This window comes from Hemiscyllium ocellatum, chromosome 16, assembly GCF_020745735.1.
Source record: "Hemiscyllium ocellatum isolate sHemOce1 chromosome 16, sHemOce1.pat.X.cur, whole genome shotgun sequence".
Classification (NCBI taxonomy): Eukaryota; Metazoa; Chordata; class Chondrichthyes; order Orectolobiformes; family Hemiscylliidae; genus Hemiscyllium; species Hemiscyllium ocellatum.
Genome location: NC_083416.1, coordinates 70931815 through 70952606, shown reverse-complemented (window position 1 = coordinate 70952606; position 20792 = coordinate 70931815). Strand labels below are relative to the sequence as shown.

General features: G+C 40.3%; 1 protein-coding gene across 4 annotated transcripts in view; it reads left to right on the top strand.

The window, feature by feature from the left end:
* The first annotated feature begins 18883 nt into the window (after positions 1-18883).
* Positions 18884-20792, top strand: part of rad50 (RAD50 homolog, double strand break repair protein) — a 157656-nt gene continuing 155747 nt past the window's right edge. Inside the window, exon 1 of one of the 4 annotated variants that reach the window (XM_060837367.1) lies at positions 18884-18971. In XM_060837367.1, coding sequence (XP_060693350.1) covers positions 18963-18971 — 9 coding nt within the window. In that variant the 5' untranslated portion in view covers positions 18884-18962. Of the gene's footprint in view, positions 18972-19109; positions 19192-19253; positions 19466-20792 lie in introns of those variants that run through there. The other 3 variants (XM_060837364.1, XM_060837365.1, XM_060837363.1) reach the window with 3 other exon arrangements.

The window sequence follows — 20792 nt, the reverse complement described above, 5'->3', positions numbered from 1 at the left end:
CGTAACCAACCGAGGGCATGGGTGAATAAAGATGGCCCAGTTCCATCCTCCGCCCACATCCAGGAGCATCCCATCTGGAGCCATAATAATTTGATGAACCTGTGTTCAGGATCCAATCATAATAGATTAGATTACCTACAGTGTGGAAACAGGCCCTTCGGCCCAACAAGTCCACACCGACCCGCTGAAGCGCAACCCACCCATACCCCTACACTTACCCCTTCACCTAACACTACGGGCAATTTAGCATGGCCAATTCACCTAACCTGCACATCTTTGGACTGTGGGAGGAAACCAGAGCACCTGGAGGAAACCCACGCAGACACGGGGAGAATGTGCAAACTCCACACAGTCAGTCGCCTGAGGTGGGAATTGAACCCAGGTCTCTGGCGCTGTGAGGCATCAGTGCTAACCACTGTGCCACCGTGCCGCCCTAAATACTTTCAAAAGCTTCCACCATTCAGACTTTAAATCATTAAACTGCTGAGGAACTGTGAACAATGAGTCGTAGAGTCATACAGCATGGAAGCAGACCCTTCAGTCCAACCATAATCTCAAACTAAACTAGTGCCACCTGCCTGCGCCTGGCCCATATCCCTCCAAATATTTCTTGATCATGTAATTATCCAAATGTCTTTAAACGTTGTAACTCTACCCGCTTCTATCACTTCCCCTGGAAGTTCATTCCACACCCAAACCACTCTGTGTGTAAAAACGTTGTCCCTCATGTCTTTTTTAAGCCTTTCTCCTCCCACCTTAAAAATTTGCCCGCTAGCCTTGAAATCCCCTACCATAGGGAAAAGACACCTACCGTACACCTTATCTAAACCCCTTGTGATTTTATAAACCTCTATAAGGTCACCGCCCAACTTCCTATGCTCCAGTGAAGAGTTTCAGCACTTCCAGTTTCTCCTCATAACTCAAACCCTTCAATCCCAGCAAACATCCTGGGAAATCTTTTCTGAACTTGCCCCAGCTTAATACTTTCCTTCCTCAAAAATAGAGCCCTTTTAAAAAACTGGGTTGACTCCTTGATAATTGCAGAGGTCAGGTCAGTGCAGGTTTGTGACCAGACCACCTTATACAGTGACATGGCCCTGCTGAAAATCAGAAACCTCAGGAATGGGGTTAGTGTTCACTAAATCAAGACCTCGCCATTATTTCTTAAAGGGCTTCAAAATCATCTCAACTCAGTAACCATCGAGGCCTCTTCATGTGTGAAAATCTGGGAATGTCCATGAAATGTGTAGGGAATTTTGCTGTGTTTACAATTACTGGGAACATCAGTTTCAGCCTGATCTTGGTGTGAGTGCAACCACAACATGGAAGTGACCATTTTTCAGTGTGTCACTAACTGGCATCTGTCAAGTATACTTTGCACTCTGGATGTATAGTTAAAATGCATCTAGAGTGTGGTTTTAACCACCATTCTAAAAATAGAGTGGGCTGTAGAGAACACATTCAAAGGCAGCTAATGACTGTCTTTTAGTCCTCTGTGAGAGTGGCTATGTTGAAAGCAAATATAGAAGCTGAAGTATTCCTAGTTTTCAAACATGTTTCCTTGGAAGTTGAATATATTTGTCTGATGTTGAAGGTTCTGCTCAGCCTGAGAATGTTCATTTATTTCTTTGCTGAATTGTATTTTAATTCAACTGGTTACCATAAAGCACAATGATAAGAAAAAAATAACTTTCTCACCCTGCACCATATCTGATTTCCATTAGCAATTGAATGCACCAGCAACTAATGCTTCTAGAAGTCTGAGTAATAAGTTGTTTCTCTCCCCTCACAATGTCACTTTCTGTATGTTTCACATTTTAATTAACAGCGCATCAGGAATATAGTTTGTAGTGTTAATTCCAGCAATGTAATTTGATGAGGAAATTTGTCCAAATGTAGGATAGGTTAATATGAGAGGAAATTATAATCTGCAAAATTTCTGGAGGTATGCAATGTTTGAGTGTTTAGTTAATGTGGGTGGTTTTTTGTTGCGTTATGAGTTTTTCAGTATAGAATATGTGTTGCTTGTGAGACTGTTAGTGATTCACTATTTCATGTTTTATGTCAATAGTACTTGAGGATTGAACTACAAACAGTTGCATCACCTGAACACAAATTTCACCTTCATTTCAACCGAGAAGAGAGAAACATCAGATCTTGGATGGGCAATTTTAACCAAACTGGCCTGACAAAAAGCTCATGGGATTGGCTACAGCACTGGTTTTACTTTCCATGTGATTTTCGGTCTGTGGATGATAATATTAGGCTGGGTATGATACTGGAATTCCACCTTTACTACTGGTTTCTATCCAGCCAAAGTTGGCTATAATTATCCCAAAGTTATCAGATTTACCAGCAACTGTAAAGAAAACTTCTGGTTGTGAACAATTTGTCAGGACTTAAAAGTGGCAATTTGAGGTACTTGTTTATTTTTAATCACAGACTTCCAAGGTATTTCCTTCATTTTTCTTTTCATGCACCTACCCACATTTTAAAAATAAATTGCCGGAGCTTAGTTGCTGGCAGAAATAATTCCTCCTTTTGCATAAACACAGATTTCAAGAAACCAAAGAAATACAAAATGATAGGACAGAGAAACTGAATCATCAATGTTTTTTCACTGTCATTCGGTCAAAGTCCTGGCTATTCCTCCACACACAAAAAAAACGATGGACCTATTGTTCCTTAATTCCAACCAAAGATATTCTGTTTTCAGAAATCACTGGAAAAACTCAGCAGGGACCTGGCAGTATCTGTGGAGATACAACAGAGTCAACACTTCAGAAATGTTCCAAAATGCTTTCTTTTCACAGATGCTGCCAGGCCTGCTGAGTTTTGCCAGTAATATCGGATTTTGTTTCTGATTTATGGCACTCATAGTTCTTTGGGTTTAAATCCTATTTGCAACTGTCCAGCAGCAGCATCCATTCCCTATGCTACAATAATATTTTTAATTAATCCTGTCGTCTGCCTCGGTTTTTTTTTTCCCCAACCTTTCCTGAGTGCCTGGCAGCCAGCAATTTTCATGTCCTAATCCTCCTTCTGTTGAGCAATTTGCTGTTTCTGCTAAATAGTAGTTCCATGTGGCAAATGGTGCCACAGATTACCAACTTTATTCACCATGCCCCATGTATTTGAATGCGTGCACTCCAAACGCAGTTTTGACTGCACCACATTTACCCTTGCTTGATATCTCATATTGCTGTGGTTTTCTTTATTCTTGTGCCTCTTATTTCTCCCAATTTTCCGTGTACTTAATTTTTCCTCTCTAATTGTTTCTTGCTGATGTCCATTCCCTGTCAAATTGGCTTCTAACACTGACTGAGAGAGTCCTTGACCTGCAAACAATGGTGTCCATTAGCTGGTTCTTTAACTCTGGGCTTCATATACACAAGCACTTAAACCCAGGCTAGCATACTTGAATTCATCTTTATCTACAGGCACACAGACCAGAATTAAATTGGCTTTTAACCCTTGTTCTTTTGTATTCTTCCTTGAAGTATTATGGCATGTTGTCAACCAGTCCTAGGATTGGCTAGGCTGTGCACAATTGATAATATTATTTCCACAAATTCAACAGTGTGCTTGCTGAAGCAATAGATCTGCAAACTACAGGCTTGGATCTTGCAAAGCTAATTAAAATAAACCAGAGAAAATAAAATCACCTCCAATATTTCACCCCAAAAGCTATCACTAATAAAATACATCAAGAACAAATAAAAAAACAGCTATCCACATATTAGAGTGTGTGAGAAACCAGAAAGTTGTTAAAACTTTCTAGAAACTGTATTGAAACAGTTGCCAGACATGGAAAGATACTCACTGACAAATACTCATATCATTCCTCAAATATTCTGAGAATTCGCCCACTCTAAATTGACACCCAAACATTTATGTATGAAAACCTGAAAACTACTTCTAGCTCTTCCTATAAACCTATCCAGATCTCAGAAGTAGGACGAATGATTTTTCTTTTTATACGTCCTCACTCGGAAACTGTTATTTTCTTCTTGTGCAAAGTCAAGAATCAGATAAGCAGCAAACCGTTTGTATACAAATTCACAGAAATGCTTGTAGATGATACATCATGACAAATCATTTTACCTGAACAGTTTATACAGACAAAATAATACGACTGAAATTAACCTGAAGTGAATAAATGTATTTATTTTGTTATCTGAGGGGTGACATTATAGAGGTTTACAAAATTATGAGGGGCATGGATAGGATCAATAGGCAAAGTCTTTTCCCTGGGGTCAGGAGTCCACAACTAGAGGGTATAGGTTTAGAGTGAGAGGGGAAAGATATAAAAGGGACCTAAGGGCAACTATTTCACACAGAGGGTGGTACAGGTATGGGATGAGTTGCCAGTGGATGTGGTGGAGGCTGGTACAATTGCAACATTTAAGAGGTATTTGGATGGGTATATGAATAGGAAGGTTTTGGAAGGACATGGGCCAGGCGCACTAGATTGGGTTGGGATATCTGGTCAGCATGGATGGGTTGGACCGAAGGGTCTGTTTCCATGCATTTACATCTTGATGACTCATGACTCTAAATATGTTATTTTAAGTGAAAGTTGCTTTTCACACTGGATGCATGTGACCAGCGGTGTGCCACAAGTATCGGTGCTGGGTCCACTGCTTTTCATCATTTATATAAACGATTTGGATGTGAAAACAGGAGATATTGTTCATAAGTTTGCAGATGACACCAAAATTGGAAGTGTAGTGGAGAGTGAAGAACGTTACCACAGAGTAAAACGGGATCTTGATCAGATGGACCAATGGGCTGAGGAGTGACAAATGGAGTTTAATTTAGTTGAATGTGAGGTGCTGCATTTTGGAAAGGCAAATCAGAGCAGGCCTTAAACACTTAATGGTAAGGTCCTGGGGAGTGTTGCTGAACAAAGAAACCTTGGAGTGCAGATTCCTTGAAAGCAGAGTCGCAGGTAGATAGGATGTGAAGGCAGCATTTGGTATGCTTTCCATTATTGAGTAGAGCATTGAGTTTAGGAGGTGGGAGGTCACTTTGCAGCTTTACAAGGCATTGGTTAGGCCACTTTTGGAATATTGTGTGCAACGCTTGTCTCCCTCCTATTGGAAGGATGCTGTGAAATTTGAAAGGATTCAGAAAAGATTTACAAGGATGTTGCCAGGGTTGGAGGATTTGACATAAAGGGAGAGCGTGAATAGGCTGGGGCTGTTTTCCCTGGAGTGTCAAAGGTTGAGGGGTGAGCTCATAGAGGTTTATAAAATGATGAGGGGCATGGATAGGATAAATAGACAAAGTCTTTTCCCGTGGGTGGGGGAGTACAGAGTTAGAGGGCATGGATTGAGGATGTGAGGGAAAAGATATGAAAGGGACCTAAAGGGCAACTTTTCCACACAGAGCATGCTGCATGTATGGAATGAGTTGATGGAGGCTGGTATAATTGCAGCCTTTAAAGGGCATCTGGATGGGTATATGAATAAAAAGAGTTTAGAGGGATATAAGCCAAGTGCTGGCAAATGGGACTAGATTGGGTTAGGATATCTAGTCGGGTTGGATGAGTTGGACCATAGGGTCTGTTTCCATGCTGTGGATATCTTTAACTCAATGACTCTATCACAAACTAATGGCTGAGGAGCAAGCTAATTTTGTCCATCTTCTCTTTTCCATGTAGAATGATCCTCAAAAACCCCTCTGCAACATTCCGTTTGTTCTTAAATGAATCCAACTTCTATGTACTCAATCTATTTGGGCAAACTGCAAGAAGAACAAAAGAATATTTTTCATTTTGAAAAGTTCAGTACATTTTCTCTTCGCAGAGGGTCTACAATTGATTTTTTTTTCTGGTGAGAAGGAAGATTCATTGCCCCATCCATAACTAAGTGTCAATTTAGCACAATCTGCAATTCTATCAAATTAAAAGCTCTCTCCTCAGTTGGTCAAAAGAAGGTTCCTTCACAGACGATCTCCTTCCTTTCGGATACCTCTCTCCTGGACCAAAATGAAGTTAGGCTTTAAGAGGAGCAATTTAACCAGGCTTTCTTGAGTTGATAAGAGTGAGTTTGTAAGTTACAAAATGCAAGAAGAAAAATAACCAATTTACATATACATAGATTGGACAAGAGAAGTGAGTCCCAAAAATAGCTAAAAGATAAAATGATGTACAGGTCAGTCTCTGGGATGTTCGTGAAGACTATATAGCAAAATTTGAAAGGAAAACAGCTGATTTTGAAATTCTTGCCTTACAGGTTGAATGAATTTCTTTCACCTGTTCCATTTTGTCTGGTTTTCTGGCTAATTGGCTTCTAGCTCTGAGTGAGAGAGTCCTTTACCTGCAAACAATGGTGTCCAGTGGCAGGTTCTTTAACTCTGACCTTCACAGTGCACAAGCACTTAAACCCAGGCTAGCATACTTGAATTCATCTTTATCTACAAGCACACAGACCAGAATTAAATTGGCTTTTAACCCCTGTTCTTTTATATTCATGAATTAGAAGAGACACAAAATATGCCTCTTACCCTGACAGCTGTCATCAGTTTAACAGTCTGCAATAATTTCTAGGACATTACAGTTCAGTTTGCAATGCATTTCCCCCCCATTTTAATTCCATCTCTTTGAAGCTTCCTTGACACCTCGTCAAATGTATCATTCCAGTGTCTCTCTCTCTCCCCCAACTCGAACACCAAAATTACATCCACAGTCACTTTTTGGCTGTGTATGATATTTGTAAAACAAAAACACATTTCACAATTAAAACTTCAGTATGTTGTAAGTGACCCAATGCTATAAATTGTTCATGATAGATGTGCAGCATACAGCAATCTTTACAAATCTTGACCAATTGTTGATTTCTCCAGGGCTCTTCTGAAGTGGGGCAAGCAGCTAAACATTGTTGAAGTGACCTCAGTGTTGTGCCCAGCCTCATTTCATGTGTGTATGAAATTATACATGCATGCTGTCAAAGTGTCTTGTACTTTCCGCAGTGGAGTCATAAGCCTTATGAACAAAAGAAAATGGCTCTTCCCATCTGGTAGATACACTCTGCTTATTGGTGGTGCAAATAGCACAGTAAACTGGAATGAAGAGAAGACAGGATAGAGCACTGGACCTGCATGATAGTCTATGATCACAAACCAAGTAGACACTGAGGGAGTGACATCTGCTTTGATTGTATCTCAGCATGTATAGTCCATAAGACCATAAGACCATCCATAAGACCATAAGACCATAAGACATAGGAGTGGAATTAAGGCCATTCAGCCCATCGACTCCACTCCGTCATTCAATCATGGCTGATGGGCATTTCAACTCCACTTACCAGCATTCTCCACGCAGCCCTTAATTCCTCATGACATCAAGCATGTTGCACCATGAGGAATCCATTGCAAATCCATGTGCTTACTCAACCTGCCTCTCTGTAAGAAAAGTCGAGGTGCTGCATTTTGTTGTTGTGGAATACCGAACTTCCTGAAGGGTTACACTCGAAATGTTGACTTCTCCACCTTCTGATGCTGCCTGGCTTGCTGTGTTCTTCCAGCCTCCTGCTTGTGTACTGTACAACAAATTACAAGGGGTGGCAAATTATACCTGCTCCCACCCATAAGGAACAGAACATAAAAACAGTCATGACAGTGATTATTTTCATTGCCATGCTAACCATTTACCTCAATCTTATGTTGCAATTCTGACTATAACAGATTTCCTTGAAGTTTTTCTGGAAGCAGAGATGCTTGACAAATGGTTCCATGCTGAGGTTGAGGTAGGAAAACTTCCCCCAAATGGATATATGTTTCTGTTCAGAACTTTTCTCACCCTCCTCTTCCAGCATTAGTTTGTGTTACCTCTGCTCATTCTCCCTCCCACATTTTTATCCAATTGGAATGCACACCACTGTCCGGTAGCAAGAATTCTTGAAGACATGATAAATTCCTTAAGTACAAACCATACTTTCCCTGGAGACACAATTACTTAAAGATAACTTTGGAAAGCAAAAGCTCTTTTAAAAGTGAAACAACATACATTGGGACTCGATCAGACATAAGCTTGGAAGTTACGTTTCCTTTCCATAGAACTGCTCATGGTGGTGTTGGTGGTGATTGGGAGGGGTATTGTGTAGGGTCGATAATCCTGACTGCATAGCTATGTCCTTTGCAGCCAAGTTGAGAAGTGGTATCAGCTGGAACTGAACTCCTGATTGGCAGCATGGCACCCAATGAGTTCTGTACCTTCAGAGTTAAAAATGACACAACACCAGTTAATCGTCCAAAAGGGTTTTTTGGAAGTACTAGCTTTCGGAGTGCTGCTACCTGACGAAGGAGTAGTTCTCTGAAAGCTAATACTTCCAAATAAACCTGTTGGACTATAACCTGGTGTTGTGTGATTTTTAACGTTGTCCACCCCAATCCAAAACTTGCACGTCCTCATCATAGCTACACATTTATCGATATCACAATGTATTACCTACTCTGTATACCTTCAGCAGGCACTTCCTGCAAGTGCACTAATCTCTTCACCTTGGGACATAGGACAATGTGTCCACCATCTCTGCTTCAGCCAGGATTTTTTCTCTAAAATCAGCCAAGTACTGAGGCCACAACTGCAACCACAGAACAGAGGAAGAATGTTTGCTGTAGTCATGACTGTCAATATGTCTCACTTTGTACAGACAGGAACAGGCTTTATTTCGCAACTTCACAGCTTGATTTGCTCAGCTCATGCCAGAATTGTACAATGTAGCATTTGTGGAAAAAAAGTGGAAAAGGTTGTATTGAGAAACATCTTTGTTCATGAATTCATCAGCGAGTGGTCCATACTTTAGTGCTGTAGAGATCTGTACTCAGGATTTGCTCAGGTGTCTTCAGAAACTCTTGATGTAATAATGTCAAAGGATTGAACACAATTCTTTCACACTGTTATTTCCACAAAGCATTTGCTTGAATTTGTCAAAAAAGATCTTCTGAATTCATGCTTTTTTAACTAAACTTTTTTTTTTAACATATTCTCTTGTTGTTCTGTAATCTTTTTACAAATAGCTGAGGAAACACTGACTATACTATTAGAAGACCAAGGACACATACACCAAACACTACTAACTTCACCAGCAACGACAGTATCATCAAGCTACTGGACCTATGCCCAACGATACACATCACCTTCAACAACAAAACCTACAGACCAACCAACGGAACACCCATGGGATCCCCAGTAACAGGGTTCTTAGCAGAGACAGGAATGCAGAGACTTGAACAAACATTCAACCATTCAACCCAAACTTTGGGTCCACTACATGGATGACACCTTTGTCATCATGAAACGAAACAAAACAGAGGAAATCTTCATGACCATCTATAATACCCTTACTGGCATAAAATTCACTAAAGAGGAGGAAAACAAGAACAAACTGCTATTCGTAGATGTCACAGTAGAGCAAACAGTCAATGACCAACTTCAAACCAGCGTCTACAGGAAAACAATGCATATGGACCAAATATTGAACTACGAAGCAATCATCCCAACACCCACAAAGGAAGCTTCATCAGAACATTATTTCAATGAGCCAACACACATTGCACCACAGAGGAACTATGCAGAGCAGAGAAAATTAGAGCAGAGGAATGGGTACCCAATGAACACAGTCCACCGATTTCTCAGCAACAAACCCAAACAAGCAAGCAAAACATGTCCTGAAACCCTAGCCACTCTCCCCTACATCAAAGACATCGTGGAAATGACTGACAGACTACTCAGACCCCTTGGCATCATTGTAGCCCACAAATCCACCAACACACTAAAACAGCAGCTAATGAACTTGAAAGACCCTATACAGACAACAAGCAAAACTAATGTCATTTACAAAATACTGTGCAAGAACTATAACAAACACTACATTGGACAAACAGGCAGAAAATTAGCCACCAGGATACATGAACACTAACCGGCCTCAAAACAACATAACTCTCTCTCACTCATATCCTTACATACAGATAAGGGGACAACACATCCAGCTTAGGATAAGCCAAACAGAGACACACACGAGAATTTCTTAAAGCATAGCATTCCAACCAGAACTCGATCAACAAAAACATCGAGTTAGACCCCATCTACCACCCCCTGAGAAAAAGAACAGGAAATGACATCACCACAGGAAATAACAACACCAAACCAAAGAAACACAAACATATAAATAGAAAGCAGGAATCATGTACAGTGCTTCACCTGAGGCCCACTGAAGATGTTACCTAGTACGGTGATGAAACATCTGGAAATTAACCTTCCAGCTCAGCGAGTAAACCTATATCCAGCTTGTGGACTAAAATATCAATCTGCCGCACACAGATTAAACCTGCATGTAACATAAGATTTGAACACATATAGCCCAAAGATAATGAACAAAGATTCTTTATTCCACTGGCATCATGGCAACATAAACAGGAAGGGAAATTAAGGATAAACAAGCTCTATACCAGAGGAACCTGAGGGATGAGTTACCTCAGGTTGGTGCATAGTGGAGTTTAACAAGTAATTTACCTTCTGGTGAGTGAATGAGGAGGTTCCTGTTTCACACTCAGCATTCAGGCCTGGCTCAATCTGCATTTCAATTCACTGAAGGTCTGACTGAGGGAAGTTCTCGGTGATGGCACTGCACAAAGTTAGGATTAACATCAAGGCATAAAACATCTGCAGACAGCTCTGGTTCAGAAACTGACAAACACTAACTATTGCAATTCTCACAGAAAAACCTTGATCAAGATTTACAAAAAAAAGCCAGCTGTCGAATCTTCTCTTTGTATCTTCCTCTCCAGATTTTTCTCTGACGACTTTTCCTCAGTATTCTGCTTCATAGGTCTTTCATGCGGTCAGGTACCTTTCAGAGAGCTATTTGGCAAGCAGTCTATACTTGTTGATCTTTTTGGCAGTTTTCCCCCTAATTGTTCAAAATGTCTGGTCTTATACCGAAAAACTTTGGATCATTTTATTGGTTTGACGTCATCCAAAAAAAAAATATTCAATTTCGATTGGATTTTGTTATCTGGGGCACAATTTAAACTGATTGGCTGAATTTGAATTTATTTTTGTTCCATGGCAGCACATCACGAGCAATCTGTGTCAACCAAATGTTACATTTGCACATTGTTCATGACACTCTGCACTTTCAATCAGTCCCTTCTAGCTTCTGGTCTCTCTTCCTCCTTCATGACATAATGATGATGAGGATGTACCTGTGTTGAACTTGGGTGGGCAAAGTTAAAATGCACACAACACCAGGTTATAGTCCAGCAGGTTTATTTGGAAGTATTAGCTTTTGAGTGTTGTTCCTTCATCAGGAACAGCTACCTGATGAAGGAGCAGCACTCTGAAAACTAGTACTTCCAAATAAACCTTTTGGACTACAATCTGTTGTTGTGTACTCTTAATAAATATCAATATAAATACACAAAGCACATGGAAGCATCATGTAGGTGACATTGGGCTGAGGAATTCCATTATGTGTGTACCCTGCCTTCCCATTTACCTTCTTTCCAACAAAAAAACACTCTTTCATTTCCAGTTTTCACATAACTGGTTCATTTTTTCTAAAAGCTGTTCCCTTTCTCAAGGTTACTATGTCCTTGGTTTTTGTTTCAGAAGGGTGATAAATCACTCTCTGTGCCGATTAAACTGCTTTGGTGCAGAAATTAAAGGATTTTTAGAGGCCTTTTTTATTTACATGTAAACAGATAAAGTGGTCATGTTTTAGAAGTGACGTGTATAATGAAAGGGCAGTGGTCAGCTCTCTAGCTGAGCTGTTCATTTCACTCCAGAACTAGTTGAGAGTTCAACAGTGAGTTGTGTGGAAATTCTCTCTCTCCTTCTGCCCTTTTAACTCAACCTGTGACATCTGTTCCTTTTTTTTACTGTGTTTTAAGGGGGTTTGCTTAATTAAACTGTTATATATATTCAGAACAGCATAATTAGTTTGGATAGACTGAGTTATGTAGGAGTTCTTTATTCTGTTCATTGTGTTTCATTGTGTAATTTTGTGAATAAATTTTGTATCTTGTAAAACCTGGTAGTCAACCTAGCTACCTCACTTCAGTTAATTTTCACTGTACACTTATCGAAACAAATTGCAAAGTTATGACCTGGGCTGCCTGCTTAAGAATGCTTTGAGCAGCCTGGCCTAGTCCATAACAGATTGGGGGCTCCTTTGTAGGATTTTAAACAGTGAATTGTAGGTGTTAATGTCTTTATTTTGGTTTTGGTTTGGTTGGGTAGACAAAGCTTGGGATAGTTATGGCTCTTTCAGTGGCCAAATGTTTTCCGGATGTGGATGCGGTGACTTTGGAGGTTTTGCAAAAAGGTGAATAAGACCAAGGTGCAGGAATTAGCAGACCAACAGGGATTGGATCTGCCTGCTTCTGTGAGGAAAGGAGAGATAATTACAGCAGTAACTCAGCACTTAAACTTGCTGGAGAAATCATCAGAATCTATAGAAATGGCGAGAATTCAATTGCAAATAAAGCAGCTTGAGTTAGAGGTGAGAAATAAGGAAATGGCAGTAGAAATGAGACAGTCTGAGTTCTGATTAAATGTAGAAGAGAGGGAAAAAGAGAGAGCAGAGAAAGAAAAAGAGAGAGCTTTTGAACTTCAGAAACTGACACTTAAAAAGGAAAGTCAGCTTAAAAGGCTGCAGATAAAGGCTGAAGGCAACCTTAGTGAAGAAGTAATGCAAAGTCTAGTGAAAGAGCAGAGAGTTAAAATGACAAGGTTAGCAGCTTAAGTGACTAATAATTATGAGCTTGTCCATAAACACTGTTTGGCTTCCAGAATGAATTTCAATCCATGAGGGATAGAAATTGGGGCAAAGAGAAATCCTCACATGGAAAAGGAAAGGTGGATCTCAATGACGATCGTAAGGATAACTTACCACAGGGTGAAAAATAAACCATTAAGGGGGACAAAGAAATTAAAAAAGCTTCAGTGTTTTATTTGTAATAAAGTGGGTCATATGAAATCGGAGAAAGCCAGATGTAGGAAAACCAGACAAGTCTGGTAGTTTTGTTGGACTGGTAACAAAAGGCACAAAAGGAAGTTAGACAACTGCCTCAGAGATTACAAAATGATCAGAGATTGGTTAAGGAGAAAGTGCCAGATCTGCTTAAGAAATATACATGCAATGTCAACTTTATTCACATAGGCCAGGAGTTGTAGGTAAGCAAGTTACAATATTAAGGGGCACAGGATCCTCTCAGTCTCTAAAGCTGAAAGCTGAGGACATATGTACTCCTGAGGGGCTATTGCCAGAAAAGGTATCGGTAACAGAATTCAGGGTGAGACAAAAAGTGCTCAGTTATGTAAAGTGAAGCTAGAGAGTCCAGACAAAAGTGGAGATTTTGTGGTACGAGTACTAGACAAACTCTCAGCTCCATGAATACCAATTTGTCCTTGCAAATGATATAGCTTATTCACCAGTAGGCGTGCTGCCTACTCTAGTTGAGAAGCCAGTGGAGATGCAGTCAACTGAAGACATGGAGAGTGTTTATCCAGGAATTTTCCCTGACTGTGTGATCACAAGATCACAGAGGCACAAGGTGAAGCAGGAGGGATCAATAGGTACAGATAAGGAAGCTGACATAGTGTTACCCCAAATTTCTTTTGATCAGAGAAGTGGCACAGAACAGGAGCAAATAGGTAAACATGCCAGTATCTTTAGCTCTACTAAACTTCTCAAATTACAGCAGAAAGTTGAGATCTTAAGACAGTCATAGCAAAAGGCATTTACAGAGAAGGAGAGTGAATGTATTCCTGTGCATTTTTACTTAACAAATGATGTCTTAATGAGGAAATGGAGGCCATCACCCAGTCAAATAGATGAGAAATGGGCAGAAATTCATCAAATTGTTTTGCCAGTAGGGTATAGAAAAGAGATACTGCGAGTGGCGTAAAAGATACCATTTGAAAGTTATTTAGAGGTGAGGAAAACACAGGCAAAAATACAAAGGCATTTTTACTGGCCTGGACTGCACAAGGATCTGGTTGAATTTTTCCAGATGTGTCATACATGTCAGCTAATTGGAAAATCACAGGCAGTAATAAAATCTGCACCTTCAATACTTATTCCAGCATTTGAGGAACCTTTCACAAATGTCTTGACTGATTGCGTAGGTCCCCTATTTCAAACAAAAAGTGGGAGTAAGTATTTATTAACAATAATGGATGTTTCGACTAGATTTCCAGAGGCACATCACAGCTAAAAGGGTTGTAGAAGAATTACTTAATTTGTTTTTACTAGATACAGACTACTAATAGAGATCCAGTCAGATCAGGGATCAAACTTCACATCCAAACTATTCAAGGAGGTTATGGATAACTTGGGAATAAAGCAATTCAAATCTACTGCATACCATCCGGAATCACAGGGAGCACCAGAGAAATGGCATCAAACACTAAGGACTAGCTTGATGGCTTATGGTCAGGATTATTAAAATGATTGGGATAAGGGAGTTCCATTTGTACTTTTAGCGATCAGAAATGCACTGAATGAATGAACAAAATTCAGTCCATTTGAATTAATTTTTTGGCATGAAGTAAGAGGACCATTAAAATCGATTAAGGAGACCACCTATTTGGACTATATGTCAAATTTTAGTGAACAATTAAATAGAACTGGAGATTGGCTAGACAGCATTTAAAAGTATCACAATGAACAGGAAGCAGAGAAGAAATCGCAAATTTGCAATTTTGCAATTGGGGAAAAGATATTGGTGTAACGGCCAGTAACAGTGAGCCATTAAAAGCCAGATTTGTGTCAAATTGAGAGGAAATTGAGTGAGGTGAACTACTTGATAAGGACTCCAGACAGGAAGAAATCTCACAGAGTGTGTCATGAGAATTTGCTCATAGGTATTTTGACAGGGAAGGAAAGCAAGAGGAGAAGGTGTTATTGATTACAGCCCAGAAGGAAGAACCAAGTTCAGAGGATTCTGAATTGGACATTCCTCAAATCAAATTGGACAATGAGGAAGTTGTCAAAAATTGGGATAAATTATTGAGTTACTTTCCACAATAAAATCAAAATGACCTGAAAGAGTTATTACTATCACGTGGGGAGATATGCAGAAATAAACTGGGAAGTGCTTATCTAATTATGCACAATGTAGAGATAGGAGATGCTGTTCTGATTAAGCAACATCCTGATAAGCATAACCCTCTAAAGTTGGCATAGGTTCAGAAGGAGACAGAGCTCATGCTCCAAGATGGAATGAAGTGAGTCACAGAGACTGGAGCTCACCCATAGTCATGGTGCCAAAGCCAGATGGTCCTCAACAGTTATGTGTGAACTATCGCAAAGTCAATGCCTTTACAAAGGCTGATGCATATCCAATTCCATGGCTGGAGAACTGTGTCAAAAAAATGAGACAAGCAACTTACATTTCAAAGTTGGACTTGCCCAGAGGCTTGCGGCAAGTACCTCTGTCAGAGAGAGCAAAGACAGTTTAGGCTTTCATGATGCCAGATGGACTATATCAGTTCGAAATGATGCCATTTGGTATGAAAAATGCTCCAGCCACATTTCAGAGACTAACTAATAAGTTTATTGCTGGATTACCCAAGTATGTGGTGCATATTGATGACCTGGTGATTCATAGTCACTCATGGAAGGAACATTTACAGCATTTATCGGACTTGTTTGATTGACTTTGGAAGGCAGGCTTGGTGGTAAACCTGGCTAAAAGTGAATTTGCCAAAGCACTAGTCACCTTCCTGGGCCATGTTATTGGACATGGACAAATGACCTCATGGGATGCGGCAACGAAAGTAATTGGGGAATTTCCCACACCATTGATGAAAAAAACAGTACTACGGTTCCTGGGGTTCAGTGGATTTTACTGAAAGTTTGTGCCAAACTTTAGCAATGTGGCTGCATCGCTTACCGAATTGTTAAAAAAGGACAAGAAGTTTCAGTGGACAGTGGACAGTCAAAAGGCATTTGACAGCTTAAAAACAGTGTTAACCCCTGCCCCAGTATTAGCCACACCGGACTCCACAAAGCCTTTCAAGGTGGCTATCATTGCCAGTGATATGGGTGTCGGTGTCGGTGCTCCTGCATAAGGATGATGAGGGAACAGAAAGACCCATCAGTTAATTTTCCAGAAAGTTGAACATCATAAACAGAAATATCCAACGGACGAGAAAGAGACTTTAAGCTTGGTGTTGGCTTTACATCATTTCAGTGTTTATATTACCAGCAATGATTCTGAGACAATTGTATAAATTGATCATAGCCCATTGATATTTGTGGAAAAATTTAAGGACAAAAATGCCAGACTGTCTTAATGGAGCTTGTTGCTGCAACCATTCACTTTGACAATTGTGCAAATAGCAGATCGCAAAAATGTGATTGCCAATGTGTTATCAAGACTCAAATGATTTCCAGAGTTGTTCGGTGGTGGGTGTGCCACAGCCTGAATTTCCACGTGGTTATACATGTTTGCATGTTTATAGTTAGTATAGTGTACATGTGTTTAGAGTACTAACCGGGGTTTTGAAGGGTTTTTAAAATGAAGCCATCTTTTGGTATTGATGGTTCATTTTTTTAATGGAGCAATGTCACAAAGCTGGTCTTTTTTTTACTAAAAGCTGTTCCTTTTCTCAAGGATATTATGCCCTTGGTTTTTTTTCAGAAGGGTCGTAAACGCTCCTGGTGCCAATTAGACTGATTTGGTACAGAGATTAAAGGGTATTGAGAGGCCCATTTGCTTATCTGTAAACAGATAAGATTCCAGGCCAAAGTGGTCATGTTTTAGAAGTAATGAAAGGGGAGTGGTCAGCTCTGTAGCTGGGCAGTTAAGGTCAGTTCAGAACTAGTTGGGAGTTCAACAGTGAGCTGTTTGAAAACTCTCTCTCTCTCCTCCTGCCCTTCTAACTTTAACCTGTAGGCATCTGTTCCTCTTTTCTTAACTGTGTTTTAAGGGGGTTTGCTTATTGAGACTTTTGTATATTTGGAACAGCATAATTAAGTTTAGTTTGGATAGATAGACTGAGTTCTGTAGGGGTTCTTTATTCTGTTCTTTGTGTTTCATTGTGTAACTTTGTGAATAAATTTTTTATCTGTTTTAAAACCTGGTCGTCAACCTCACTAATTTACTCCAGGTAATTTTCACTGGACACTTACCGAAACAAATTATGGTCTGGGCAGCCTGTTGAAGAATGTTTTGAGTGGTCTGGCCTAGTCCATAACACGGTCCATTCAATTGCTCCAACTGCCCTTCCTCGCCATTGCCACGTGCTAATAGAAGTCCCACAAAACTGCTCAGATCCCTGCTCAGTGCCCTCCATCACTGTCACCATCTGGAGGTCCCATTACAGTAGAAAGGATGCATCAGGGAAACAAAACATGAATATTTATGAGCCAAACAGCATGGTCTTATTATTATCTTGAACAATTAATAGCATTTAACAAGGCATTTCTGTGAGTTTAACCAAACAAATAAGAAGTTTATTGTGTGTAAATTCCTTCACGAGACATTTGCTGAGAATGTATGCAAGTGTTTAATTGGTTTGGACTGTCAGCAAATTTCTGAATGAGAATGGAGCTAGAAATCTATCTTCCATTTCCCATTAATACTTATAGCCCAGAAGCGAACAGAGACACATCAATGCTTTAAAGACCCACTTTTTAAATCCATAATTGTGGACTAAAGTAGAAAAAAGACTGTTTTGAAACCAATGATGGTGAAATAATTTGTTGCACTTTTAGAAGCAATTTACTGGAAATTATTGTGAGTTGTGTTTACATGACTGCCTTGCAGGAGAGATAAGACGTCATGGTGCTGTGAAATGTATGCAGACTGAGATTTATCCAGCAACAGATTGTTGAATGGTTTGTGCAATTGTAACCATTTGTAGATGTTAAAGATCATCATCTTGATAAAAACTCTCTATATGGTTCCTGGGCAAGTGAGCAGATTGGAATTGTTTTATAATCAAGGGAGATGAACCTTCTGACTTTTGTGGTACCAGTTCTGTGGTTCTATTCCTGCATCAGACTAACTAAACCCAAAAAGAAGCCCATTAGCTGCTGCGGGTTTTTGCCATTACCCACTAGTTCATAGACTTCACAATTAGTGTACCAGTCACCCTATGCCTCCTGCAAGCTACAGAAAGAATTGAGAAAGGAGGTCAGACAACAGAAAGCCTTGGAAAACACAAGGAATATCGCAACAAATGCCATAACGCCAATATTTTTTTGTTTGTCTCTGTCTATACATGTGTGTAGCAGTTTTAAAAATGGCTTTCTTTTGGTTTTCTTCTACTTTTTTCTCATTGTGTATCCTTTATCATTCTTACAGAAGGCACAGGCACTAGGAAAAGCCAGTAAAACTTGCGAATGCTGCACACTGGTCTGCCTTATTTTGTGTATCCCAAAACGGATCTGCAGTATGGCCAGTGCAAGTATGATTATATCTTTGTTGTTTTATGTCCACCCCCACCCCGAGACATCAATTAAAATTGGAGATTCATCAGAGAGCAGAATTAGAGAAGCACGGCCAAAAATACAAGTCTCCATGTATCAGAGCTATTCTGGTTCATTGGTAATGCTCTTAGGCTTGGGTTCTAAACCCATCTGCTCCGGAGGTGTGTTACATCTGAAAAAATTGAGTTGAAATATCTCAGTGCAGATGTTGCAGCATTTTATTACAAGATTTTGCAATATCAATATTTGTAAAGAAGACTCTGCAAAAAGGTAGCCAATGTGAATAGATAGGAAATTCTGCAACGTTAACCTGAGAAATGGTAAGCGGGCTCGCTGTATTTGGGAGGTAAAAGTAGGTTGATTGACAGGGAGAGCCAGAACTGGAAGCTCCGTCCTCTTTCTCGGGTGACACGCCTGCGCAGTGTGGCTGAATGTAGCAGTTTGAGCGGAATCAGCTGGACTTAGGGTTCCATTGGAGTGGGTGTAGCGGGTTCTGGACTGGGACTAACCTCTATGATTGGTGTAAGTTCTGGGCTTTGGCTTTTTCTCTTCCTCTATAGCCCCTTTTCCCGCAGCTTGCTCTTCGCTCCCATCCCTGATGTTTTATTTTGTTGCCTGATATCAAAGATTCCATTTCCAATGTTGAACAATAGTGTCACTTTCACTTTACATTCCGCGTCTGAGTGGAAGTCGTCATCTCGCACATGGGTCACAGCGCCCTGCTAAAACATTTGCTGTACAGGTAACGCTGACTTCCTGAAAACAGGTCAACTGAAATTCTGGGTAATTTTATACTTCAGCCGAGAGTTTGAGGGCAGATTTACAGCATCGCAGTTTGGTTTTTTTTAAAAGAAGGCCTCCCGATGTGTATGCCGGGTTTGTTTTGAACGGGAAGGAAAACATGAACTGCATGTTTTGGAAAGAGAATTTATGAAAATGAATGGATTTGACACGATGCATCGATTTTAACGTCCTTAAAAATGCCAAAGTACATCATGACCAATTCATCACTTGTGGTTTGTCGTTACTTTTATTTTGCAAAGTGTGATTTAACAGATTGCATTCAGAAAGCATGTAGTAACGAGAGGTGGGTTTTTTGTTCAGCTTGTTCCCCGGAAGTGACCATTTATGATAAGGCTGGCCATTATTGCCCACCCATACTTACCCTAATTGGTGATCTGTTGTGCCTTTCAGTGCTGCACTGTTGAACGTCTGCAGCAGTAGTGGCTGATAAACAGGATGTTTAAAAAGGGTATCTATTGGCTTTGGAGGGAGTACAATGTAGGTTTACAAGAATGATGCCTAGACTTCAAGGGTTAAGATATGAGAAGAGATTATATAAGTTAAGCCTGTTTTCTAGAATTTAGAATTTTAAAGGGTGATCTGATTGAATAATTCAAGACATTAATAGGAAAACAGGGAGTAGATAAATACACTATTTCCACTGGTTGGGGATTTTTGAACAAGGGGATGTCATAGTCTGATAGAGATGTACAACCCGTCCATGCCGACCAGATATCCCAACCCAACCCCACCCACCTGCCAGCACCTGGCCCATATCCCTCCAAATCCTTCCTATTCATATACCCATCCAAATGCCTCTTAAATGTTGCCATTGTACCAGCCTCCACCACATCCTCTGGCAGCTCATTCCATACACATATCAACCTCTGCGTGAAAAAGTTGCCCCTTAGGTCTCTTTTATATCTTTCCCCTCTCACCCATAAACCTATGCCCTCTAGTTCTGGATTCCCTGACCCCAGGGAAAAAACTTTGCCTATTTATCCTATCCATGCCCCTCATAATTTTGTAAACCTCTGTAAGGTCACCCCTCAGCCTCTGACGCTCCAGGGAAAACAGCCCCAGCCTGTACAGCCTCTCCCTGTAGCTCAGATCCTCCAACCCTGGCAACATCCTTGTAAATCTTTTCTGAACTCTTTCAAGTTTCACAACATCTTTTCGATAGGAAGGAGACCAGAATTGCACACAATATTCCAACAGTGGCCTGACCAATGTCCTGTACAGCCACAACATGACCTCCCAACTCCTGTACTCAATTCTCTGACCAATAAAGGAAAGCATACCAAACGCCGCCTTCACTATCCTATCTACCTGCGACTCCACTTTCAAGGAGCTATGAACCTGCACTCCAAGGTCTCTTTGTTCAGCAACACTCCCTAGGATCTTACCATTAAGTGTATAAGTCCTGCTAAGATTTGCTTTCCCAAAATGCAGCACCTCGCATTTATCTGAATTAAATTCCATCTGCCACTTCTCAGCCCATTAACCCATCTGGTCCAGATCCTGTTGTAATCTGAGATAACCCACTTTGCTGTCCACTAC